Source organism: Gopherus evgoodei, chromosome 3 (assembly GCF_007399415.2).
Source record: "Gopherus evgoodei ecotype Sinaloan lineage chromosome 3, rGopEvg1_v1.p, whole genome shotgun sequence".
Taxonomy (NCBI): Eukaryota; Metazoa; Chordata; order Testudines; family Testudinidae; genus Gopherus; species Gopherus evgoodei.
Window position 1 is genome coordinate 168,496,130 of NC_044324.1, and position 27,562 is coordinate 168,523,691.

The 27,562-nt window shown below is 39.5% G+C and overlaps 1 protein-coding gene across 6 annotated transcripts in view; it reads left to right on the plus strand.

Moving 5' to 3' along the window:
• The window catches only part of LCLAT1 (lysocardiolipin acyltransferase 1), a 220,861-nt gene that overhangs the window by 143,019 nt on the left and 50,280 nt on the right, over positions 1 to 27,562 (plus strand). For all 6 annotated transcript variants that reach the window (XM_030557358.1, XM_030557357.1, XM_030557360.1 and 3 more), the window contains one exon: positions 4,654 to 4,770. In XM_030557358.1, coding sequence (XP_030413218.1) covers positions 4,654 to 4,770 — 117 coding nt within the window. The remainder of the gene's footprint in view (positions 1 to 4,653; positions 4,771 to 27,562) is intronic.

The following is a 27,562-nucleotide window of genomic DNA, read 5'->3' on the forward strand; positions in this document are numbered from 1 at the left end:
ACTGATCTGGAGATATATATTGTCATCAAATTTGAAATAGTTGTGTGTAAGTATAAAGGCACAGAGCTCAGCAGCCAGTTGTGCTGTGGCATCATCAGGGATAGTGTTCCTGACAGCTTGTATTCCATCTGTGTGTGGGATGTTTGTGTAAAGAGCCTCTACATCCATGGTGGCTAGGATGGTGTTTTCTGGGAGGTGACCAATGCATTGTAGTTTCCTCAGGAAATCAGTGGTGTCACGGAGATAGCTGGGAGTGCTGGTGGCATAGGGTCTGAGTAGAGAGTCCATATACCCAGACAATCCTTCAGTGAGAGTGCCAATGCCCGAGATGATGGGGCGTCCAGGATTTCCGGGTTTGTGGATACTGCCCATCAGCTCAGGATTGAACAAAGACTGTGAATGGCTTGCCAACTACAGAACCAGTTTCTCCTCTCTTGGTTTTCACACCTCAAGTGCTAGAACAAGGCCTCATCCTCCCTGATTGAACTGACCTCGTTATCTCTAGCTTGCTTGCTAGCATATATATACCTGCCCCTGGAAATTTCCACTACATGCATCTGAGGAAGTGGGTATTCACCCACGAAAGCTCATGCTTCAAAACGTCTGTTAGTCTATAAGGTGCCACAGGATTCTTTGCTGCTTTTACAGGTATTATAAACACACTAGTAGGTCTTGTCCTGTAAATGTCAATATATAGAAACACTTTGCAAAAACTCTACTGGCAAGGTTGATATTGCATGTGGGAGAGGTACATCAGGTTGTCCGGCATTGCTATAGTATGCAGCAGTAGGGTTGTCATAAACAGATAGTTAAGGGTTAATAGAACAGGAGTACTTCATGTCTCTTTTGACTGTAAAGGGTTAACAAGTTCAGGGAGCCTGGCTGTCACCTGACCAGAGGACCAATCAGGGGACAGGATACTTTTAAATCTTGAGGGAGGGAAGTTTTTGTGTGTGCTGTTAGCGTTTGGTGGTTGTTCTCTCTGGGTTCTGAGAGTGACCAGACGTACAACCAGGTTTCTCTCCAATTTCCTTGATACAGGTTCTTATAGATTCAAAATAGTAAGTACTAGGTGGTAAGGCGAGTTAGGCTTATGTTTGTTTTCTTTATTTGCAAATGTGTATTTGGCTGGGAGGAGTTCAAATTTGTATTTTGCTGAAAGGATTTTAATTTGTACTTGTATACTTAGGCTGGGAGGGTATTCCCAGTGTCTATAGCTGAAAGACTCTGTAACATATTCCATCTTAAATTTTCAAAGATAATTTTTACTGTTTTTTCTCTCTTTTTAATTAAAAGTTTTTCTTGTGTAAGAACCTGATTGTTTTTTTATTCTGGGGTGAGACCCCAGGGGACTGGGTCTGGATCCACCAGGGAATTGGTGGGGAGAAAGGAGGGAAGGGGGAGAGAGAGAGGCTAATTTCTCTGTGTGTTAGGATTACTGTCTCTCTTAGGGAGAGTCTGGGAGGGGGAGAGAGAAGGAGGGGGGAAGGTGCATCTTCCTCTCTGTTTTAAGATTCAAGGAGTTTGAATCACAGTGATCTTCCAGGGTAACCCAGGGAGGGGAAGCCTGGGAGAGGCAACGGTGAGGGAAAGGCTTTACTTTCCTTGTGTTAAGATCCAGAGGGTCTGGGTCTTGGGGGGACCAGAGTATACCAGGCACTGGAATTCCTGGTTGGTGGCAGCGCTACAAGTACTAAGCTGATAATTGAGTTTAGAGGAATTCATGCTGGTACCCCATCTTTTGGATGCTAAGGTTCAGAGTGGGGAATTATACCATGACAAGGGTATTAAGTGTGTATTTCTTCCGTTACATGTGCTATGCATCAGTAAAAACAGTTATCAAAAATTAAATGTTCACAGTTTACATTGTTAGTACTTAGAATTGTTTTGAAGCCAAACTATGAAATACTGAATGCTCACCAACAAAAAGATGGATGGCAAAGCCTTTTGAATTTCTTTCCAGAGGAAAATATGGTAAACGGTAGGAGAGACTGTCATGCAAATCTTATTTTTGGTAAACAGATTTTTTTACTTTAAAATATTCCTAATTTTTTAATCATAAAAGTTGTCTTGGCTTAGCGACCCTGAAGATGCAGTGACACCTTTCTTTTCCTGCATTTCCCTGCCTCATCTGTTACACGCTTCCCAACTTCTGCAACAGGTAAAGCAGGGGTCCTAGAGACAGCAGTCTCCTTTAATACACAAACATTACTCATTCCCAGAGCAAAGAGAATGAGGCAGAGGTCCAGTGGGAAAAGCAGTATGTGACCATGTAATTTAAGACTGTATCATAAGGCATTTGCACAGGCAACTGTAATTCTGGCACTTCCTAACTTTTGAGTGCTTGACTTGCAACTGTAATAGTGTTATTTTAACATAGCTCTTTTGGGATGTTATATGTAGATATTGTCTGCTCATCATCCTTTTCATTGACTGATCTTTTTCTAGTCTTCTAGTTTTCAAAATGTCAGGAACACAAATAGTTAAACATCAGCTAGAACCCTCAGCAACAAGTTCTGTGTCTGCCTGCACTTCTCTGTTGTCATATGCACTAAGCCAGGACCACTCTTGGACATCTCCTCACATCTGCCTGCAATTCCCCCTCTTATTTAGCAATATGAGAAGGATAGGATGGCTGCAACTTCCCCAACACCCGTTCATGATTCCCCTCCCATTTGGTGCAGAGACCCTCCCTAGATGAAAATGGGATCTAATTGGCTTCAGGTGCTCTAATTGGCTTCAGGTGCTCTAATTAATCTATAGCAAACTTTCTTCCTCTTACAGGGAATAAGGCTCCCTTCTAACCCTCTCCTGCTGCCCTCTGGCCATGCTGTATCACATATTTTAATGGTCCTCAGATTTCCTAGGTTTGGAAGCTTTTCTTTTAATTGTAATGTTTTTGTTAATGTATCTTTATGCATTGAAAAATTGGAAGAAAATATGTTTGGACTCTTTTGGTTGCATTAATTACTTGTTCCCTGGAGGTACTCCATAGTATGCCATAGTGGTTGCTGGGTAGTAGCTATTATTGTTTCCAAATTAGGTGGTCAGTAAGCCACTGCTCCACTCTTAATTTTTTAAGGGCAACATCCATGAAAGATTGCATTCTGTGTAGTATATAGTTCATTTTTGCTTCTAAGTTGAAAAATTATTTCGCACATTGCTAATGCATAGTATGTTCGTTAACCAAAGGGAGGTTCTCTATATAAAGTAACACACCTACCAGTGAGCAATAGAGAGAGCCTGTGGTTTAGAATAAAAAGAGGCAGACTTGGCACAAACGAGCAGAGTGCCTTACTAACACAATGATTGGGACTAATCTCTATACTCATGCCTTTGGTTTTTGTTCTACAAATGAATTAGGTAACAAAGCATGACAAAAATTAAAAGGAAAAGGAATGATCTGTACTTGATCAATTTTGCTAGCTTATTAGGTGACAACGGACTTTTCGTTAGCATTCTCAACTTTATTCTCTGTTAGCAATGGTTGATTCTAATAACTCAGTTTTCTATATGCATTGGGTTTTGTATTGATCAGACACAGATTTTGTTCCACACCTCTGTTGCTGGACTGTCCCTTTTTGAACCCCAAAGGTGTTGTTTAATAAATACATTTAATGAAATTTTTTCCTCATGTTGGTATGGGGAGATCCTAGATGTCTTTTGGCTTAGCGACCCTGAAGATGCAGTGACATCAACGGAATGCAGCAGTCAAGGCCACTTTGGATGCATTAATTTGAGCAGACAGTTTGAAGAATTCTCCCATACATGCCATAAAACAAATGGATTAATGTCCACTCGTCTACAGAGGTTTTCTTTTTTGTGTCTGGTTTTGGTTTGCTGAGTGGCATGTGTAGTATTATTCCTAAAGACTTGTGCAGTTACCTTGCATACAGGAAGACTCTTGCTGCTGGACAGTGAAAATCTTTACTTCACCAGGTTTTCACCAGAACTGCTTTCAGGTGGCTTGTGAATACTGTGCTTACAATAGCAAGCCCATATTGCTGCAGAGGGGAATTGGTTTAAAATCTAATGTACTGTATATAAGTGCAACTCAAATTTATGATTAGACTAATGACTAAAGCCTGTCAAGTTAACAATGCATAAGCTGGCTGACAAAAGTATTGATCTAGTGCAGTTGACTAATTGCTGTTTGTCTACATTTAGAAAACGTAGCTTTTTATTTTCCAGCTGGGAATAAGGTACTTATAACAATTCTGTTTGACACAAAACATTGATGTTAAAGGTTTTCAATTCATAATATCAAAGCTTACGCTATTACAAACTGCGGTACCTTTTGAGTTAAAATGTCATTCCAGTTTCCGGCACTTACGTAACTTGTACACTGCAATAATCATTTTATTATGTCTTTCAATATATAGCTTTGGTAAATGTGAGAGACAGGTTAATTAAGAGTACGCCAAAGAGTAAAAAGATTTTTTAAAATAATCATATAAGGAAAAAACCCTCACAAGTTGCTGTATCTCATGGTATTATGAATCTAATCAAAAGCACCTTCAGAACAGTGCTGCAGTGATGTACTCTGTGTGCTGCTGTTGTATTTGGGGCTGTTTATAATATTATGAAACTTTATAACCCCTACTAAGATTCATGTTGTTAATGTTCTTTTTTTTTTTTTTTTTTAATCTTTAGCCAATACCAAAGCCCGCAGTAATGAATTTGCTGAAAAGAATGGACTTCGGAAATACAAATATGTCTTGCATCCACGAACTACTGGTTTCACTTTTGTAGTAGAACGTCTAAGGGAAGGTAACATTTCTTTAGATATGTATTTACTTTTCTCTTCTGCAACTTCAAATAACTAATCTCAGGAAAGCCAGACAATTGACTTTAATAAACTAACTACTTTAAAACACTATTAGAAATGCAATAGATACCCGATATGAGAAGACAACTTTCTTTTTTTCCTGCCATGATTACAGTGTTTGCAGTATAGTGAAAAGATTAAAGCAGTCTTGTGTTTATCAGATATTAATATAATTTGGAACATCCACAATGAGACAAGAAACCACTCCCTTGCTCCAAAGTTTTTTTAATACTATAGGTTGGTTAATGATTCAGGGCAGGAAAATAACTTTGGAAATCCCTACGACTAACCTTAATGTCTGTACCTTTACTTAATCTTGGGGGAGGATTAATATTTATTTGCATTTATAGTAGCTCCTTGGGGCCCCAGTCAGTGATCATGGCTCCATTGAGCTAGACGCCGGACAAACATATAGCAAGACTGTCTCTTCTCCAAAGAGCTTATTATCGAACTATAAAATGGGACACCAAGTGATTACAATAATCAAGGGGAGTATGAAGAAACAGACTACTATGAACATCATAAGCAGTGGGTCACAACACACCGTTGTTGAAATTTTAGTAGGCATCTTAGGTTTTCGCATACATTGCATGTGCTTTGTCTGACTTGTGGTAGTATTAGTTCACTGTTACATACACAGTATAAAGGTTTAATTGGAGGGGAGGGATAGCTCAGTGGTTTGAGCATTGGCCTGCTAAACCTAGGGTTGTGAGTTCAGTACTTGAGGGGGCCACTTAAGAATCTGGGGCAAAATCAATACTTGGTCCTGCTAGTGAAGGCAGGGGGCTGGACTCAATGATCTTTCAAGGTCCCTTCCAGTTCTGGGAGATAGGATATCTCCATTAATTTAAAAAAATTTGCTTAAAACTTCCCACAATTAAGTCTGTCTTTGCTGTATTAATGCTACTATCTTTGGATTCTTTTTCAATTAAAGCAAGATTTTTAACTTGTAATCTAGTCAATTATAAAAAGGTTTAAAATAATTTCAGGTTCTGTATTTGTCCTGGAGTCACCTCCCCAATCCTTGTGGTTTTAAGTAATTTTCTTGTATTAAAAATATGTTTTACTCTCATGTTGCTGTGTAAAAAACATGTACAAACAGGGCAACTGATTATAAAGGGAAAACACTAAAAGTGATTTTATACAAAGTTCTGTCAGATGTACAAAGTTGGAGAAAAACCCTGAAAAAACTAGTTTTTCTTCCGATATTTCAAATACTGTAATTTTAAGTGTTGTTTGTTTCTGTAGGAGGCATATTTTCAGACAAATGAAATGTTAAATTCAAATGTCCCTCTAAACTCGCTATTAACATTAAAGTATCTGTGTATCTGTAGGTACGTCTACACAGCCACACTGCTTATTTTAGCTCAGAGCTAGCATGTGAAGTGTGGCTGTGACAGCACTGGTGATGGCTATGGGTAGCCAACCAGGTGCAATCCTATCTGAGAACGCTAGGTGCGTACTCGGATGGCTGGCCCAAGCTGCTGCCCTTCCTGCTGTGGCACACTGCTATTTTTAGCACATTGACTAGATCAGAGCTAGTGTATGTATGTCTGTCCAAGATGAGAATTATACCTCTGAGCTGCAGTGTAGATGGACCGTGGGGGAGTAATAGGGGGGAGACCATTAGGTAGCCTAGCTTAATACTTCCCATTATAAAACCTTCATTTTCAGTTGTATAGAGTTGTGAAGAAAATTAAGACCCCTATCATTAAGGTGCTATTCCTCTCTTCCCTTTTTCCACACGATTGTAATGGTTAGCCCTTACAATAACCCCAGAAATAGACTTGCATCTTCATTGTTGCTTGTGGTTGCAGACTGAAAGATGGCATGTGATTTTAAGTTGGGGAGGTGGTGGTGGATACTTAAACATCATGTTTGTTTTTGAAAATATTCTTGCGCCTGTATGACAACCTTAATGCCCCATGGTTTTCCTGTGGACAAATTTTGGCTCATGGCAGTTTTCCATTCCTCAGGCTGAAATGCCTTCACTTCAAGCCTAAGTACATTATTTAGTTCCAAAATAGGTCAGTGAAGAGGGGGAGAAATGCCATGAGGTTTAATTGCCTTTTTAACTTTGACAAAAATAAATTTAATTTGTCAAGAACCCTGATTAATATGCATTGCAAGCCATATTATGAATGAATTACCTGTTACGTTATTAAAATAGCTGTTTGTGACCCATAAAAGTACTTGAAGAAGAAGCTGAAATAATAACCTTCAGGAAAAAGTTACTCACATCTCTTTGCATGAGTTTTGGGCTTAATGTGAGGTTTTCCTGAGTTTTATAACAGGAGGCAGCTTACTGACGCTAATTATTAGCACTTTCTGTGCTCCCCCTAAATCATATGTATGCACTTCTTCCAGCATGGACTTAACTTTCAAACTCTCCTAGTTTCCGCATCTCTCTTTTATGTGGCCACAACTTACATCTGCTTTGCCTTATGTGCTCCCTGTGTGAAACTGCTGCTAGTGTGGTTTCTGACCCCTTGCTGAGATTATGGGAACTAGGCAAATCCGACCTAACCTTTCCTAGCTGCACCAAAAATAGGCTGGCAAGTAGGATTATTCTGGCAGGGCAGCTTCCCCTCTGAGCCTGAATGCATCACCTTTGTTGCGTATCCCAGCTCTTTTATAGCTACTGGAAGTGACCCCGAGCTCACTCTCAGACCCAACCCCTCATACAACCTGAAAGATTGCAGCTAATTTTTGTCCTGATTAAATTCCAATAGGAGGGAGACATCTTGTCATCCCAGTTCTAACAGGTTACATTACTGTTTTTCTCAAGCAGCATTAATTCCATTCCTGTAAGCTTAAGTGTACCCTAGAGTAAATATAGACAATTAAAGTGCATTAGATGCATAATTAGTGATATCTGATAAAGTGGTGACTGCAATTCCTGCTGCTTTTGAAGCATGAGGAGGACTTAAATTTAATTCTGAATTGATTCTTGGAGAAGCGTTTTCAGTTTTCTGCTTCTATTCTACAGTAATTGTAAGCAGAATGATATAGTACAGCTTTAGTCATTATTTTTCTCTGCATCTTAAAAGAAAATGCAGTTGCAAACTTAGGAAACTGAAGGAATGCTGAGAATATATGTCCTATACATAGGTGCTGGAACTAGAGGTGCTGCCGCACCCCCCAGCTTGAAGTGGTTTCCATCATACACAGGGTTTACAGTTTGTTTCAATGGCTCTCCGCACCCCGACTGTACAGATTGTTCCAGCACCTCTGGTTTTGTATGCTGTTAGTTTTAACTTTACATGGTATAGTGACTGTCAGATGAAGGCATGGGGGATGAATGAGGTGGCAGCAGAAAGCTGTATGAGAAATAAATAGTTGGAAAAGAGAAGTGTGGAGTACAGCTAGAATTTATGTACTTTTAATATTCAAATAAAGATACTTCTGACCTTCAAATAAAGAAAAATCATCTGTATCCTGATAGTAGTAACTGTGTTCTTGATGATATCTGAGTCTCAGCGATAGCTAATGCAGCTTTGTTGTAGCTTGCACTAATCTTTGTTGATGAATAGCACTAAGCTATCATTTTAACTTTTCTTCCCAACAGGCCATATCTGGGAATTGATTTTGCAAGATAGAGTGAGTTCTGGACCCCATCTAGCAAAGCACTTAAGTATATAGTTAAACTTAAGCATGTAAATCATCCCATTGACTGTTCATGTCCTTAAAGCACATGCTTGAGCATTTCACTATATGGGGGCCAGAGTGCTTGGTACTGTGAAGAATCCTTGTTGAGCGGACTAACCTCTGAAATACTGTCTGATATACAAAAAACATAGTGGCTTTCATTTGGTTTGCCATAAGCAGAAAGCTATATCAAAAAGAAAAGGAACGTGTGATTTTTTTTTTTTCTAAATTAACACATTCAATAAGCTGGACCAATGGGCTTTCCTCTGCTGTTTTGAATTTTCTAGGCAAAATGACTAATCATCGCTTCCAAGATTTTTTTCATTGTAAATGGGTCAAGTATGTTGATGCAGCAGCCTTATTATTTTACTTCAAGGGACACTGCCAGGTTTGATATTTCTAAGAAGTCTGTCTCATGAGTTCTGAATTGGGTTAAACATGGGAGTTTAAAATTACAGATTTCCATTTTAGTAATTCAAGATGTTCCTAACAGAGGAAAAATTTTTTTTTTAAACACAAACGATACTATTTTTCATCTTGTATGTACTGTTCGCTTTTTGTAATTCACTTGACTTGCATAGTGAAAAAGAGTCAGATTTACTTTTCACTTTAGGATTCTTGCACAAACAGTGCTGGAGTATTTGTCTTATTTAAATCCAGCTAAAAATCTTTACACTGTATTATTTAATAAAATAATAAAATGAAGATATTTCTATTTGTTTTTGTAAAATATTTTAATCAAAACTAAATTTTGAGCCCAAAATACATCACAGACAAAATGCTGAGGTGGGAATTTCAAAATCCTAAGAGTTGATCTATATCTGCTCCTGTTGAAAGCAATGGGAGTTTTACCGTTGATTGCAGTAAGAGCAGAATTAGGCTAATGCTAAGTGTTTTTGAAAATCCCACCTCAGAGCACGTTTTGTGCTTGTGAGTGAGAGTCAGAAAAGAAGCTCCTAATAGGAATCATAATTAAGTCTGAGTGGTAGCCGTGTTAGTCTGTATCAGCAAAAAGAAAAACCCACTTCATCGGATGTATGCATTGGAAAATACAGTAGGAAGATGTGTGTATATATATACACACATAGAGAACATGAAAAAATGGATGTAGCCATACCAACTATAATGAGTGTAATCAGTTTAGGTGAGCTATTGTCAGCAGGAGAAAAAAAAACGTTTGTAGTGATAATCAGGATGGCCCATTTCCAGCAATTGACAAGAAAGTGTAACTGATTTTTCCTTGTAAGCCACAGTTTTGGGTACCTTCTAAATTGTTCCCAAAATTCCTTATTGCTAAGAAGTTTTGAATGGGTGGTCTATCTGAAGAATATTTTAGTAGAACTTGGATTGAGTCAGACAAATTTCTGTCTCAAATATGGGATTCTGAAAATGAGATGTGCAGGAATTCATTCTCTTTTTTATTTTAAGTCCTTTATTGACTTACTGACTGATATTGGTTTTGTTTTATTATTGCACTTTCCAAGATCTAGTTTGTGGGATCACTTCTGAAAAGGTCAAAGTTTACTTTTGATTACAGGTTATTGGGTACTGCTGGGTTTTTTTTATAAAGCTTATCTAAAGCCAAATCACATTGAAATCTCAGTTAGTTAAAATGCTCAATTTCAAGGAGATTGAAAGTCCATAATAGTTGATTCTGACTTCTATGTTGTCTAGTTTCATTGAATTACGTGTAGTATTTTGACATAACATCTATAATTATTGTAAAATAGTCTGTCAAATGAGTGTTCACAAATATTTTCTTAAAACCGCCAAATGGTTTTGAAATACTTTCTTCTGAAAACTCAGGAAATTCCCAGATACAGTTTAAGATATAGTTAAGGTTGTAAATAAATATTATGTGAAAATATCATTAGAACATAATTATTAAAACTTTGAATAGATAGTTTATAATTATTTTTACAAATAACTTTAATTGACAGTGCTCATCTTCTGTTTATCCCTCACATCCAACACTTGTTCCTCAACCACATTTCAACACCACAGAGCCTCAGTTATCATACATTAAATACAATAAAGTATAAAGATTCATAGCTGATGGGATTACCTCAGGATTTCCTCTTCAAATTTTAACTCTGGTTCATACTACAACTAACATGAACATGCTGCAGATAAGATCTTCCAACAGCCAGAAAAACAAGAGATCTAATTTAACATGTGCCTTCCTCCACTTCACTTGCATGTTGACAGCAAGAAACATCAACATCTCACCTATCTCTCTACAATCAGTCCAAAAACAAAAATTTTTTTGTCTGAAAATGAGTAGATCTTATATACATACACACTCATCTGTTCAGAAATGAAAGTCGGTATCTTCTGGTATCTTTGCCTGAGCAGTAATTGAATTGCCTTTCAGTGATAGCACTGAATATCCACATATGAAGAAAAGTATTCTTTTCTTGGCTATATATTTGGATATTTATATGCAGATGGTGATACCTGTCTGCGTACAGTGTTAGACTCTAGTGGAGCAGTTTGTTGGCAATTTTGTAGATTCCTAAAGTACTTCAGAGATGCTTTCTGGAAACTATTCCACAAACTCCACCAGCGTAAGCACATTTATACACTTAATGTTGGCACCAAATATTAGTGCACAATATTATGTACTTATGTAGTATCTTTCGGTATGTCCACAAAGCAATTAAAAACCCATGACTGGCCCATGCCAGCTGCCTTGGGCTCGCATGGCTCAGACTAAGGGGCTGATTAATTGCAGTGTAAACGTTTAGGCTCAGGCTGCAGCCCAAGCTCTGACACCCTCCCACCCCACAGGTTCCTAGAGCCTGGGCTGCAGCCTGAGACTAAATGTCTACACCGTAATTAAACAGACCCTTAGCTTGAGACGAGTCAGCTAGCACAGGCCAGCCATGGGTTTTTAGTTGCATTGTAGACATACCTTTTGAGCCAAGACCTAAAAACACTTCATACACCGCTACCTCAATATAACGCCACCTGATATAACGCAAATTTGGATATAACGTGCACTGTGATGGATCAAAGCAAGTTCAATATAACACGGTTTCACCTATAATGCGGTACAAAATTTTGGCTCCCAAGGACAGCATTATGTCGAGGCAGAGGTGTATAGACTTATCCATAAATAAATCTTACAACATTATCCAGGGCAGGTAATTGTTGTTAATAATCCTAATTCATAGACTTATAGACTCATAGACTCTAGGACTGGAAGGGACCTCGAGAGGTCATCGAGTCCAGTCCCCTGCCCTCATGGCAGGACCAAATACTGTCTAGACCATCCCTAATAGACATTTATCTAACCTACTCTTAAATATCTCCAGCGATGGAGATTCCACAACTTCCCTAGGCAATCTATTCCAGTGTTTAACTACCCTGACAGTTAGGAACTTTTTCCTAATGTCCAACCTAAATCTCCCTTGCTGCAGTTTAAGCCCATTGCTTCTTGTTCTATCATTGGAGGCTAAGGTGAACAAGTTTTCTCCCTCCTCCTGATGACACCCTTTTAGATACCTGAAAACTGATATCAGGTCCCCTCTCAGTCTTCTCTTTTCCAAACTAAATAAACCCAATTCCTTCAGCCTTCCTTCATAGGTCATGTTCTCAAGACCTTTAATCATTCTTGTTGCTCTTCTCTGGACCCTCTCCAATTTCTCCACATCTTTCTTGAAATGCGGTGCCCAGAACTGGACACAATACTCCATTTGAGGCCTAACCAGCGCAGAGTAAAGCGGAAGAATGACTTCTCGTGTCTTGTTTACAACACACCTGTTAATGCATCCCAGAATCATGTTTGCTTTTTTTGCAACAGTATCACACTGTTCACTCATATTAAGCTTGTGGTCCACTATGACCCCTAGATCTCTTTCTGCCATACTCCTTCCTAGACAGTCTCTTCCCATTCTGTATGTGTGAAACTGATTGTTCCTTCCTAAGTGGAGCACTTTGCATTTATCTTTATTGAACTTCATCCTGTTTACCTCAGACCATTTCTCCAATTTGTCCAGATCATTTTGAATTTTGACCCTGTCCTCCAGAGCAGTTGCAATCCCTCCCAGTTTGGTATCGTCCGCAAACTTAATAAGCGTACTTTCTATGCCAACATCTAAATCGTTGATGAAGATATTGAACAGAACCGGTCCCAAAACAGACCCCTGCGGAACCCCACTTGTTATACCTTTCCAGCAGGATTGGGAGCCATTAACAACTACTCTCTGAGTACGGTTATCCAGCCAGTTATGCACCCACCTTATAGTAGCCCCATCCAAATTGTACTTTCCTAGCTTATCTATAAGAATATCATGCGAAACTGTATCAAATGCCTTACTAAAGTCTAGGTATATCACATCCACCGCTTCTCCCTTATCCACAAGGCTCGTTATCCTATCAAAGAACGCTATCAGATTAGTTTGACACGATTTGTTCTTTACAAATCCATGCTGGCTATTCCCTATCACCTTACCACCTTCCAAGTGTTTGCAGATGATTTCTTTGATTACCTGCTCCATTATCTTCCCTGGCACAGAAGTTAAACTAACTGGTCTGTAGTTTCCTGGGTTGTTTTTATTTCCCTTTTTATAGATGGGCACTATATTTGCCCCCTTCCAGTCTTCTGGAATCTCCCCCGTCTCCCATGATTTCCCAAAGATAATAGCTAGAGGCTCAGATACCTCCTCTATTAACTCCTTGAGTATTCTAGGATGCATTTCATCAGGCCCTGGTGACTTGCAGGCATCTAACTTTTCTAAGTGATTTTTTACTTGCTCTTTCCTTATTTTCTCTTCTAAACCTACCCTCTTCCCGTAAGCATTCACTATACTAGCCATTCCTTCAGACTTCTTTGTTTCGGTCTTCACTGAGAAGTCATTAAGCATCTCTGCCATTTCCAAGTCTCCTGTTACTGTTACCCTTAGCGACCAGGCCTCTTCTATATACAACACTCCCTGTGATGGTACCCATCCAGCGTTGTACCACTAAGGTAAACAGTAACAGAGTTCATACAACTCTGTTACTGTTTACCTCCTCTGGTGAGATCTAGAGTGCTCAACCAACTTGACAGCATATGTATAGAAGTGGAACCTGATTGGCACTGCCTTCATATTTTTGTGCTGTGCCACAGTTATGGTCAGCAGAGTCACTCAAGCAGGAACCCCTTTGTAAAAGAAGGAACTACAGAAGGGTGTTCTGAATCTCAGCTTTGAAATTCATTAACAGGACCTTCATGTCCTGTAACAGCCAAAATATTCTGACCTTTAGAATGTGGTGCCGAGCCTGTTTTCTTATTCAGGCTTTTGAAGAGAGCTGAGCATAAGGGATGTTATTGTGGGTGTGATGGTGTATTAATGGGGAATATTAACTGGATAGTGCTAGATAGCCATCTTCTGATTATGAAAAAGCTTCTCATCTTTGTTTCAATATTATGTCAAAGGCACCTAGAACCAAGGATGCATGCTATTTAAAACAAAATCTGAGTGCATTTTTCTCTTAGTTTGTTAGTTTTGAAAGGAAAACTGTTACACTTTTGGATTTCATAGCCATAATAGAGAGATTTCTGTATATGTCAGATGAAAATGTTGAGAATGTATACAACATTAAATATCTTCCTATTTTTGGTAAATATCCAAGGTTAATTTCCTCTCCAAGTAAGTATTGGATGAAGCACAGAAAACTTCATACCAAAGGAGAAGTCAGTGTTTGCTTATTGAACAACATCTTGTGAGGTGCTGAAATCCAATAATTACAGCAGGCAGTTTGCAAGATTATGCTCATTTTTACTTCTGGGGAAATTAAGGCACGGAAGGTGTGACCAGATCAATGCTCCCATCAAGTCAAGGTTGGGAATTATGGAGAGAAAGTGGCATTGTTTAGTGAAAACTAGGTCATTTTTATAATAAACAGAGTACTGACTCCTGAGGTGATGATCTGACCCCATTGAAGTCAATAGCAAAACTCCCATTTACTTCAGTGAGGCTAGGATTTTAGGACATTCAGTGTCCCGTGCTAACCACTAGATATGTGTATGTGCAGCAGACTTGCTCAGTATGAGCTCTGGCCCACTCATGGGAACCAGTCAGTTTTTGTGGGAACTGAAATGAGTCTGTTTTGAAAATAAGAACATGCAAATGGATGCATGGGAATTTTTTAAGTCCCGTCTGCTCGATCCAGCTTCAAGTAGAATTTTTCATGCATCCAGCAGGGTTGCAGTACTGAGCAAAATTTCCCCTGCAGTGACTCCCAACGACTGGCCCTGAAGTCAGTGAAACTCTCCTCCTCCTCTTCTATATACAACACTCCCTGTGATGGTACCCATCCAGCGTTGTACCACTAAGGACAACAGTGGGGGCAGATGCTGAAAAGTTTGAGAACTATTAGTGTACCCCATACAAATATTGCTCTTAACAAATACTCTTTTATAATTTTCAAGTAGAAAGAATGGTGTTAGAGCTGTAGTGTATGTCATCATAATTGGATTGTTGCATATTTAAGTGCTGGAACGGGCTGTAAATGGTATTGCCTTAGATCAGATTTGTTTACCTGCCGCATCTGCAGGTTCGGCTGATGATGGCTCCCACTGGCCACAGTTTGCTGCTCTAGGCCAATGTGGGCTGCGAGAGGCAGTGCGGGCTGAGGGATGTGCTGGCCGCTGCCCCCATTGGCCTGGAGCGACGAACCGCGGCCAGTGGAAGCCGCCATTGGCCGAGCCTGCAGGCATGGCAGGTAAACAAACCAGCCTGACCCACCGGGGTGCTTACCCTGCGTGCCACGTGCCAAAGGTTGCCACTCTCTGCCTTAGATATATAAATAATCTGCATGCAAATTGGAACGTGCATGCCTTGTTATGTCTTTTGTTATTAGTTGAAGACTAATAACAGATTAGTTCATTAAAAAAAAAGGACCTTGTTTTAAAAAATCGTTTTATCACTGAGCATGTCCATGAAATTCAATAAAGCAGAAAAAACAAAGCAGACTTTTGTGCTTTATTACAAACACTGAAAATTGTCTGAATAATCTCAAGTACAGGAGGATTTAGCTTTCCAGATTTGTCTGTTAATTGTGGATGATAGTTTTCATGTCTTTCTAACAACTGTGTTGAATGTTACCGACTGCTTATTTTGCATTTGGTGCCACTAGTTGTAAATTGGATTGCCTTGGCCTTTAACACAAGAAGTACATGACAGTACAGAAATGAAGTCATGAAGCTGTAGTGTCGGTAGTTCCGCCTCTAAAGATAAGAATAGCCACGCGGAGTTGGAATAGTGATCCATCTAGCCCAGTTTTTTGTCCTGACATTAGTCAGTACCTACTGTTTCAGAGGAAACTATCACAGTGACACTGCCCTTTAAGAGGGATCAAGGCCAGTGCACCTGTGCTGAATCCTTGGACCAGATTAGGTTTTAAAAGAGGGCCCCTGGGCCTGGTGGAGAGAGGAGACCCAGTGAGAGAGGTCCAGGGAGTCAAAGCTAGGAAGCTGTAGGAGGCAAGAGCAGCAGTACAGCAAGGTCTTCTGGGAGAGGTGGCAGTGAGAATGTGAGAGGTACTGTTCTGAGGAAAAGCCCTGACTGCCGGTGCTCAGAGAACAGGATGCAGTAGCAGGACTGCCAGACTCCTGGGGAGGGGAGACAGTGAGAGCTTGATAGGTAAAGGAGAAACATTCCAGGAGCTATTTTTTTGTTTGGATGATAAAATTGACTAAAAGAACGTGTGGGTGTGACAGTAGATCCTTTACAAGATGGGGAGAAGCCCTGTTTCATTACTCTGCTGTAGGCAGTTAAGGGATAACCCATCCACTGGAAAATCTCTCTCCAACCCCCAATCATTAGAAGTTGATGTATGCCCTGAAGCATGAGCTTATATCTTTCAAAATTCTTGGTTTGTTTTTGTTTAGTTTTACTGTTATAACTCTGGGTATACTTGTAATCTATATAGATGCCTAAACCTTTTACGAATCCACAAAATCTCTTAGTCTCAATTATATATTGTGTGGAAAAGGTGTTTCTTTTTAGCAGCTTTGAATTTGACACTTCTTTAAATTTCCTGGAATATGCCCTTGTTGTATTATGAGAGGGTAATTAGAAGTTTCTAAACTACCTCTTCTTTACTGTCCTTTAATTTGTATAGTTTTATCCTATTCACTCCTATCTGCTTCCTTTCTAAGGCAAACAGTCCCAGTCTTTTCACACGTGCTTCATACGAGTTTCCCCATCTCCCTGATCATTCTCTTCACTGGTCTCTGAACTGCTTTTATTTCTACTGAATTATTTTTGTGAGCTGAACACAGTACTCCATTTGAGGATGTAATATTGATTGATATGACTTAATGTTGTCAGTTATATTTGCAGAGTATGACAGAAGCCCTTTTCACATTTCTCCTTGTTGCACACACATTTTAGATGCTCATTAGAAACTTTGTAGAATCAATCAAAACAAATCTCCTGAAGCAACGCTCTTGGAATTCCTTTATATATGAATCCCAGCTTGTGACTAGCTGAAACACCATGTGGCAAATCAGTTTCTGTTTACCTCTTCTCAGGTTATTAATAATGACCATGGTCTCCATTTAAAAATAAAATTAGCATTTGCCAGAAGTTACCACATTGTGGTATTTGAGACTATGTATTCAGAACAAACACTATATATGATAACTGTGTTGTAATGTTGACTTTTCAGTTGCTTCATCTGAAGGTCTGGAACAACATTGCTAGTCAAGTCACATGTAAAAGTGGGCTGCTTGGCTGGCTACAGCTGAGGTCAGGAAAATTGATTAATATCTTACAAAGTGAAAAGATTTTTCCTCTGTATCTCCAACTTCATCTCCTCTTCAAAACATTAACAAAAATTATTATGGCAGTATATGCTGTTAGGAGAGTTGGGCCTGATCAATTGAATGGGAATGAATGTAACAACTTATGCATTCTTGTTTAACTTTGGTCAGCATTTATCTCTTGTGTTAATTCAACTTGATATTCACCTCAGTATAGCTCATCTGATTCAAAGATTGATTCTGTCTGTAAGTTTTTCAGTAGTAGCCATCACAACAGTATAGCAAGAAGTGCAGTAGTATCTTTAAAATAAACAAATACATACCTTGGCTTTCAGCACTCCATTTGTTTAATAAGTTGCAGAACGTCAGTCTTTTTTGTGAGTTTATTCACAGCAATACATTGTTGGCTGACTCTATCCTAATGAAGTTCGCTAGCATTTACTCAAATTAGTCTTAAGGAGACTTTTTGACAAACAGAGTAGCTACTTGCTGCCAGGAAAGACAATAGCTGAATCTTTTGCACAGTTCAGTTTTATTCATTATTCTCCTTAGCAGGCAGCTGCTGTTCTACCATTTGCAGATAGGTGGGGCTGGGTGCAATGACTGATTGAATTATTGCTGGAGTTGAGATTATTTCAGCTAAATGGAATAAGAATCATAGACCATCAGGGTTGGAAGGGACCTCAGGACGTCATCTAGTCCAACCCCCTGCTCAAAGCAGGACCAATTCCCAACTAAATCATCCCAGCCAGGGCTTTGTCAAGCCTGACCTTAAAAACCTCTAAAGAAGGAGATTCCACCACCTCCCTAGGTAACCCATTCCAGTGCTTCACCACCCTCCTAGTGAAAAAGTTTTTCCTAATATCCAACCTAAACCTCCCCCACTGCAACTTGAGACCATTACTCCTTGTTCTGTCATCTGCTACCACTGAGAAAAGTCTAGATCCATCCTCTTTGGAACCCCCTTTCAGTACTTGAAAGCAGCTATCAAATCCCCCCTCATTCTTCTCTTCTGCAGACTAAACAATCCCAGTTCCCTCGACCTTTCCTCATAAGTCATGTGCTCCAGCCCCCTAATCATTTTTGTTGGCCTCTGCTGGACTCTTTCCAAGTTTTCCACATCCTTCCTGTAGTGTGAGGCCCAAAACTGGACACAGTACTCCAGATGAGGCCTCACCAATGTCGAATAGAGGGAAATGATTATGTCCCTCAATCTGCTGGCAATGCCCCTTCTTATACAGCCCAAAATGCCGTTAGCCTTCTTGGCAACAAGGGCACACTGTCGACTCATATCCAGCTTCTTGTCCACTGTAACCCCTAGATTCTTTTCTGCAGAACTGCTGCCTAGATATTCAGTCCCCCTAGTCTGTAGCAGTGCCTGGGATTCTTCCGTCCTAAGTGCAGGACTCTGCGCTTGTTGAACCTCATCAAGTTTCTTTTGGCCCAATCTTATAATTTGTCTAGGTCCCTCTGTATACTCTCCCTACTCTCCAGCATATCTACCACTCCTCTCAGTTTAGTGTCCTTTGCAAACTTGCTGAGAGTGCAGTCCACACCATCCTCCAGATCATTAATGGAGATATTGAACAAAACCGGCCCGAGGACCGACCCTTGGGGCACTCTGCTTGATACTGGCTGCAACTAGACATGGAGCCATTGTTCACTGCCCACTGAGCCCGACAATCTAGCCAGCTTTCTATCCATCTTATAGTCCATTCATCTAGCCCATACTACTTTAACTTGCCAGCAAGCATACTGTGGGAAACCGTATCAAAAGCTTTGCTAAAATCAAAGAATAACACATCCACTGCTTTCCCCTCATCCATATACCTAGTTTTCTCCTCATAGAAGGCAATTAGGTTAGTCAGGCATGACTTCCCCTTGGTGAATCCATGCTGACTGTTCCTGATCACCTTCCTCTCCTCTAAGTCCTTCAGGATTGATTCCTTGAAGACCTGCTGCATGATTTTTCCAGGGACTGAGGTGAGGCTGACTGGCCTGTAGTTCCCCAGATCCTCCTCATTCCCTTTTTTAAAGATGGGCACTACATTAGCCTTTTTCCAGTCATCCAGGACACCCCGCCACTTTCCTTGACTTTCTTCTTGTTACTAACATACCTGAAGAAACCCTTCTTGTTACTCTTAACATCTCTTGCTAGCTGGAATCTACAATTGTGATTTGGCAGTCCTGATTTCACTCCTGCATGTCTGAGCAATATTTTTATACTCCCCCCCGCTCCCCCGTCATTTGTCCAATCTTCCACTTCTTGTAAGCTTCTTTTTTGCATTTAAGATCAGCAAGGCTTTCACTGTTAAGCCAAGCTGGTTGCCTGCCATATTTACTATTCTTTCAACACATTGGGATGGTTTGTTCCTGCAACCTCAATAAGGATTCTTTAAAATACAGCCAGCTCTCCTGGACTCCTTTGCCCCCCATGTTATTCTCCCAGGGGATTCCGCCCATTAGTTCCCTGAGGGAGTCTAAGTCTGCTTTTCTGAAGTCCAGGGTCTGTATACTGCTGCTCTCCTTTCTTCCTTTTGTCAGGATCCTGAAGTCAACCATCTCATGATCACTGGCTCCCAGGTTCCCATCCACTTTTGCTTCTCCTACTAATTCTTCCTGGTTTGTGAACATCAGGTCAAGAAGAGCTTTGCCCCTAGTTGGATAGTGCTGTGGTAGAGAGGATATATTTCCCCTGGCATCACCAGAAGATCTGCCAAGACTTCCCTTGTTTTGAACTTTGCTCATTTTTAAGGCAGAACAATTGATTCAACAGCAGCTCTCAAGTAGAAAGGAGGCTCAATGCACTTTCCCAATACTAAAGACCATTGTAAGTTTCAGCTGGAATAAGGTGCTTACAGATCAGTAGTGGCTTGTAGAAGCTAATCATGCTCATTCTTAATGATGAGAACCACTATGTTCTCAAATTGTTCCATAGACCATTGATGTGCTGGAGACCAGGCTATTCCTAGATGCTGTCTGTTGTCATTTTCAGCTGCTAAATTGCATTCAGACGACTACAAGTATATTGCATGCTTCTACTGATATCACTTTTTCATGTAAATAATGGTTGCAAAGATGTTATGTAACCGTGAATGTGAAGGAAATGGGATAATATTTCATTTAAAATGAGGTCCACAGTATGAAAAAGTTTGAGCCCTTGGGCTATGAATATTTTCCCCAAAATCTATATCCAAGTGAGTGTACTAAAATGAATTTCTTAAGAATCTTCTCTACAGCAACATTTGTCTTAAATATCATTGTGTTAGTGGTTTGTTTTTTCTATCCTTCCTTTACTCCCAATGCACACAGAAATTAGCCTAGTGCTATACTTTTCGGAACTGACTCACCTCCTTGAGTTTGACAATCCATTTGCAGAGCTCTACTGCAGAGATGTTGAGAGCAATGGCTCATTCATGTTGCCTGGACGTTGCTATGGGCACTGGAATTGAAAAGCCAAAAATATAGATGGCAGGGGATCTTGGGAAAAGGTTACAGCGAAGTATAAACTTTTTAAAAATAGATTTTTATCAAAACACAAACTTCTACATAAATTCAGCTCTTTACCTAGTTCACCACCTCAGATTGTATCTGAAATATTGTCATCCTTCTGACTTCATTTTACCAACTTTTTTCTAAACTGTTGATAACTTCTTAGGGTGCTGAAGCACAATAAGAAAAATAAGGCCTTTGCTCAGAGTATTCTCAACAAACACTAAGTCTGAGACCAGTTTTCCATACTGTATATTGCATCAGCAGGCATACTATGATGCTTATATGAAGTACTGTGCGAAAGGAATAGCTTATATTTATACATCACCTTTACTTCTGAAGACAAGTGTTTTATGAACTGTGATGGCATATAGTTTGAGTATGATTCTTCAGAAAACATTCATCTTAATTTCTATTTTCTAAACAATAGTTTCCAATTATGAATCAGAGGACTGGATTTTATATATGTTTTACAAGTAAAGGGGCCACACAATATTCTTTGTCTCCCCAAGTCTACATTGTTAAAAGCAAATGGTTACAATTTAAAATACAAATTTCTGTTTCCAATTAATATGTTTAGATCTGTACAGAAATGTTAATATTTTTGTTTGTTGACCTTGTAGCACAATACATAAAGTGGTTTCTCTGAGTTATTAAATTGTTTTAGGACTTTTGATCCAAAGAACATTTTTTTTGATTCAGCCCAATAGCCAATTAGTAACTATACCTCCCGTAATGCAAACAGCTCATTTTTGTGTGTTGTTTTCTTTTTGTTTTTATTTGTTGGCATTTTTGTTGTTGGATTGTAGTTTTTTGTGGTAGCTTACAGTGTAAAAATAACAGCCAAATAGATTAACTCTTTATTTAAAGAGAGGTCTTCTGAACATAGTTATAATGGTAACTAAAAATATAGGAAATCCTACCAAAAAGTGTGATTATATTGTCACCAACTCCTTCCTGTGTCAGATGCCTTGATATTTTGTTTGGTTAGTGCTAGCCCGTATGAGGCACCCTGATACTTCCAGGAATACCTAGGACTGTACTTCGTAAATATGATGCTGTCAGTGTACAGGTATTTATGCACAATAATAGCACTCTGTACAGGTATGTAGAGGGCAGTGATCTATGAAAGAGTTCATTAAATCAGACCTTCAGAGAAATTTATAGATTATATTAATATGTTACATATAGAATATAGGAAAACTATAAGAAGAGTATGCTTGTTTTGCCTAATAACAGGTTTGACCTTGTCTGCATTTAGTCTTTTTCTTCATTTTCCAAATCAAAGGTAGACAACACAATGGTTAAAATGCTAAGTACTAGTCTACAATAATGCTCTTATCATTGTTTGTACTTGGAGAGCTGTAATGGTGGGAAACTTGAAAGAAAAGTCTAGCATAGGCACAGCCTTTTAAGACTTCCTTTTCTTTAGGAGCTTACAGGGAATTTTAGTTTTTCTTTCAGTTTCCCTTTGTTCCATCATCATCCCAGTCACCCCTTTTTTGGAAAAGCTGAGCAAATTAGGCTGATCTGCTAGGATCCACCCTGTGAGATTATTTTAAATGTGAACATTTGGCTCCATCCCAGTGAAAGAGCAAGATGATGGGACGCTTTTTTTACCCTGTCCTTTGAGACGTTACCCTCTGACTCACTGCTGTCCGAGAAGAGTGGAACATTCAGAATAATGGCTGTTCTGCCAAAAGACTATTAATCTGGGCCATTATAAGATAGGCAGAATCATTCTCTTTGGTTATGTGGCAGTTTTTTTCTGTGGGGGTGTATTGATCCCTCTTGCGTCTATGACACTGCATTTTTCACTAATGAGTTTATTTTTCTCCACCTCCATGAGTTGGTCAAAAGGCCACACAGTATTATTCTGGGATAGTCCACGAATGACTGGAGCCTGGCAGTCCTAGAAGCTAAAATTAGGGTGCTGTGGGAAGGAATTAAAATTCTAATCAAACCTATCCATAGGGGCAACAGAGATGGCTAGGAGGAGTAGAGCATACATGCATAAGATTAAGGGGAGCTTTTCAAATGCACCTGATGGATTTTGGAACACATGTACCATTAAAAGTCATTCCAAAGAAATTAAAGTCAATGGGACATGCTCCTGAAAATCTTTCCCAAAAGGAGTCTGCATTCACATGTTCTTCAGGTTCATGCATGTTGTCCCTTTCGCTTGGGATCTCCACCATGACCCAGCCCCCATCATAGTTCAATCGTCACCTTTCTGAAAATGCATCTCTTCCAAAAGTCCTATAAACTCCAGTGCTTCCTTAATGGAAGTGTTAATGAATTAGGAAACTGAAAATTAAAATGCAAGCACCAACCAGGGAACTAAGTGAGGCACATGCTCAACTGCCATTTGTATGCAGGGATAGCTCAGTGGTTTGAGCATTGGCTTCCTAAACCCAGGGTTGTGAGTTCAGTCCTTGAGGGAGCCATTTAGAGATCTGGGGGGTGGAAATACTGTCAGGGACAGTACTTGGTCCTGCTAGTGAAGGCAGGGGAACTGGACTCAATGACCTTTCAAGGTTTCTTCCAGTTCTATGAGGTAGGTATATCTCCATATATTTTATTTTTTTATTCTCATTACTTCTCATACCTTGTTATACTTCATTTAGATAGCAAACTATCCAAGGCATAGGTCTTGTTTTCGTATGTCTGTAATGTGCCTAGCATACTGTTGGCATGAATAAAATAATATTATCTGTATTGTGTAGTGGCAGGAGGTAGCCAATAGTCCAGGTCAGAGTGCCGGTTTCAGCGAAAGAGGTGGAATTCACAGGTCATTAATATGACTTAGTGGTAGAATCTGCAGCACTGCAAATATTTAATAAACCTTTTAATAAAAAATTCCAAGTCATACTGAGAAGCAGTGGAGATCCATCAGGATTTATGATACCTGTGGTGTTAATGAATGCAGCTGGTTTCCACCACACTCTTTAAAATATATAAATATTTCCATTTCATAATAGCAATAAGGGAGTGCACTTCCCGGGAGTTATTCTACTTGTGTGGCTAAATTCACTTTGCATTCAGCCTGGAACCTCTCAATACCACCTGACGTGTACAGTAATCACCCAGCAATGCATTCATGTCATGTCTTTTCATTTAGGTAGTAATGGACAGAACAAAATTCATTAAAATCTAACAGTTAAATGCTAAAAGAATGTAATAAACCTATGGCTCATTTGCCAGTTTTCTCTTTAGGAGTAGACTATGCTGTAAAGAAGGCTGTGCTTTTATAGAAGAATGTTTGAGTCTGACTTAAATTGAATGCTTCCTTTAGAAAGTCTGGATTGGAAAGCTTAGTAAGAGGGACCTCAAACAAAAAAACATACTATTGCAATTATAGGAAACAAATATTGAACCAGTGCAGGTAGATGGAGTAATTCAAGGCATCAGTACCAATACAGGAAACTATCATGGTCTCTTGCTAGAAGCCCATAGTTACTTGTAGTTGGTATAAAGTAGACCAGATCACAGTGCCTAAAGAAGTTCCAGGCTTGAGTATGTGATGCTCCATCTTCATCCAAAAGGCTGGTAGTCTCCAGGGGCATCACTTCTTTCAAAGGTAAAATGGGGGGTGGTGAGAGAACATTTAGACTGCATAGTTAAGCAGTCAGAAATTAAGTTAAGATGGAACTCAGCCCCCTTGTGCTGCATGCATTTCAATAATCTTTAATGAAATTATCATAATTCTTTTTAAAAAAATACTGTGCCTGACATACATCGAACAGCACACAGTGTACACATCATATCTTGTAGTACTGAGTTGGTGGGGAAAGGTTGTGTGTTTGTTGTATTTGATCATGTAGTGAAGATTGGTATGGGGGCGCGGAGTTAAGGTTGTACTTTCCAGTTTAATTCTGGTATTTCTTTTCTTTGGAGTGATTAATTATGCATCCTTAATGTTCCTTTAAAATAAGTTTTTGTGTTTAATTTCCTAAAGTGTTAAAAAGAAAGTGAAAAGTAAACTTAGCTGGAGGTGCTTTTATCTTCAAGGCTTTGGAGCACTGCTACCTTCCAAAAAAACAAGTAGACCAAGCAGATTCCATCAGCTGGAACTAACTCCATGGAGTTATATTGAAATATTTAGATAAGGCTGAATTTGAAAAACAAACTGATTTCCCACCTTTGATCACATATGATTAAGAGGTTTCACGTAGAGCTGGTTGGGAATTCAGTTTAGTCTGAAAATGTCAGTTCATTTGAACCTTTAATGAGCCACAGGCAGCTTTCCAACAGAATCCTGCCTGGTTTCCCACTAGCCCTGCTGCTTGGGGAACCAAGGCTTCCAGGGTTCATGGCAACCCCATCATGCAGGCTATCCTAGGGTGAGAGACCTTGGAGCTTCCCTACCATTTGGAGCCAAGAACCTGAACATTTTGGGATGTGTTTCCAGGGCCTGTGGTTCCAGAGCAGACCTGCCATGTGGAGTGCCCCAGGCCACAGACCCCCTAGGCTTCCAGACTGCAAAGTTAGCTGGCTTCCTGGGCTGCACCAACCCTTATCAGTATGGCAGCCAAGGAAGCCAGCCTGGGGGCTCCAGTCCAGGACAGTCTGCAAGCAGGTCTACCCCAGAGCCACAGATGCAGGAAGCCCTGACAATTTGATTGAAGTTTGCATGAGTCTTGTCAGTTTCATGCTGGTCACCACTGATAATAGGTGTGAAACTGACATGGATCATGTCAATTTCACTCAACAGCTGCTGGAGTTGATTCAGAAAAACTGTGTCCATGTTTCTGAAACAAAAATATTTCAAAATTTCTGGTTCATGGGAAATTTTGAAAAAATCGATTGTGGTCTGAATGGGAACCAGATTTTGAAATGATGACATTTCTTATGAACTGGAATTCCAAGTTTTGGCCAGCTGTAGTTTCAGGTACATCTGATTTTCACTGCAGAAATGCTGCTTCATCTGATTGCTTTCTGTAGTCCTGCTTCTGGATATATGCTGCCCCAAGATACTCTGCTACTCAAAGACTGTACTAATATTTCTTCAGTATTATAATGTGAGAGTAGTACTAGGTACCACAGACCTGCAGTACTGGAGATGAAGTAGTGTGCTCTGACACACAAAAACACAGGCAGCTAAATCTTTGTTGCTGTCAAATCCAGATGTTATACCACAGTATTCTAACACAAAAATCTGTTTTAAAATATGTGAGTAAACAGATAATATACTGTAGGAAATAATCCCATGCTAGTCTAAATGTCTGGACAAGGTAAGCTAATTAATAAAACTTGAAATGGAAGAGATTTATCTGTTAAAACACTTTACTTTTGAAGTGACTTTGGTTCCTCACTGACTTTCTTCACTATGTTGTGCTGCTACGTTATGGGGTAGACAGTCTCATCCTGCCTCCTTCTGCATGGAATTTGCTATGCAAGTAACCAAATGCCACTGTCAGCATTGAGAGCCATCATGTTAAATGGAACACCAGCTTACTTTAAACCTGAAATAGGATGCTTTTGCTAAGAATTTCATTTGAAAAAATTCTAAGTAGCCAATTATAAACAAATAAAACATGAACAATATGTTGGTCAGACTTTTTTTCACAAGATCAACAAACGCTGTTGAAAGGCACATACATATTTTATTTTGTCTGTCATTCATTGTAGTTAAAATGGAAACTTCTGTAGAGCCGAGTGATAGCACTAAGTGGATTGGCATTTGCGCTTAGTTTTCCAGTGGTTTGGCTGTATTAATAATGCAAGAGAAGGACAGGATATCCTCCAACTAAGTCAGTTGAAATAAAGGTTTTCATTAGCATTACAATGAGCTATGCTGAGTACTAAACTCGCTCAATAGAAACAAAAATTTGGGGTGTTCAGTCATAACTTTTGGATGGTGTGAGAGGGTATCTAAATGTGATTGTTATTACAGGAAATGTTTTTATATATAGTGGGAGGATAAGAAAATCTTTCTCATGTTGTTGTAATTCATGAGATGTTATTTTTAGCTCTATTTATTTCTAAAATATGTTCAAACCCAGATAAGTGCACTAGGGAGGCTAGTTGAATAGAAATAAAGCATACTTTAAATAATTCCTCTCTCTAATTCTTAAGATCTGATATTATTTTTTAAATTACAAGCCTTAAAGGGCTGACACTGATGTGAGATGAAGTATTCTCTACTTTCCATGCTACTATGCCTTGGTCAAAAAGGCATAGCAACAACTGTTCGGTGTCTTATAGTTCTGTGTGCAAACCTGGACAAAGATAGCAAATGTTGTGATGTATCCGCCAAGGTAAAATAAGATTGCAGCCGGGTGGTCTGAAAGCACTAATGTTTATCAGCAGAACTTGAGAGCTACAGCAGATTCTCTGGACACAGCATGCTGAAGATGAAAGAATTAATGGGTAAAATGAGGAACTGGATACCTTTTTTAAAACAAAAAAATTGTCCCAGACATCAGAACATTTGAGATGAGAGAAATCCATATTTATTGATAGCAGTCAAGCCAAACCAAACTTCAGAACAGAGTGCTCTGTTCTGCTAAAACAGAGATGCCCATCTGGCAGCCTATAGCAATTTTGAGATTTTTCACCTCCTGCAGTGTACCCCATCTCAAGCCATAAGTTTAAAGGTTAGCTTGATGTCCAGCTGCCTCTGTGCTAGGCAACAGTGCCTCCCAATTGAATTGCTGTGCATTCTGATGTACAGGAACTTGGGAGAGTCCAGATTTTCTCTTGGGGGACCAGTGGGATCTTTTGAGGCTGCCTCTCGACTCAATTACTATTCCTGCCTGCCTACTGCCCACCAAACACTCCCAGACTTCTGCCTATGGAATGGACTTGATTTTAACTGTGTGTGTGCATATGACCTC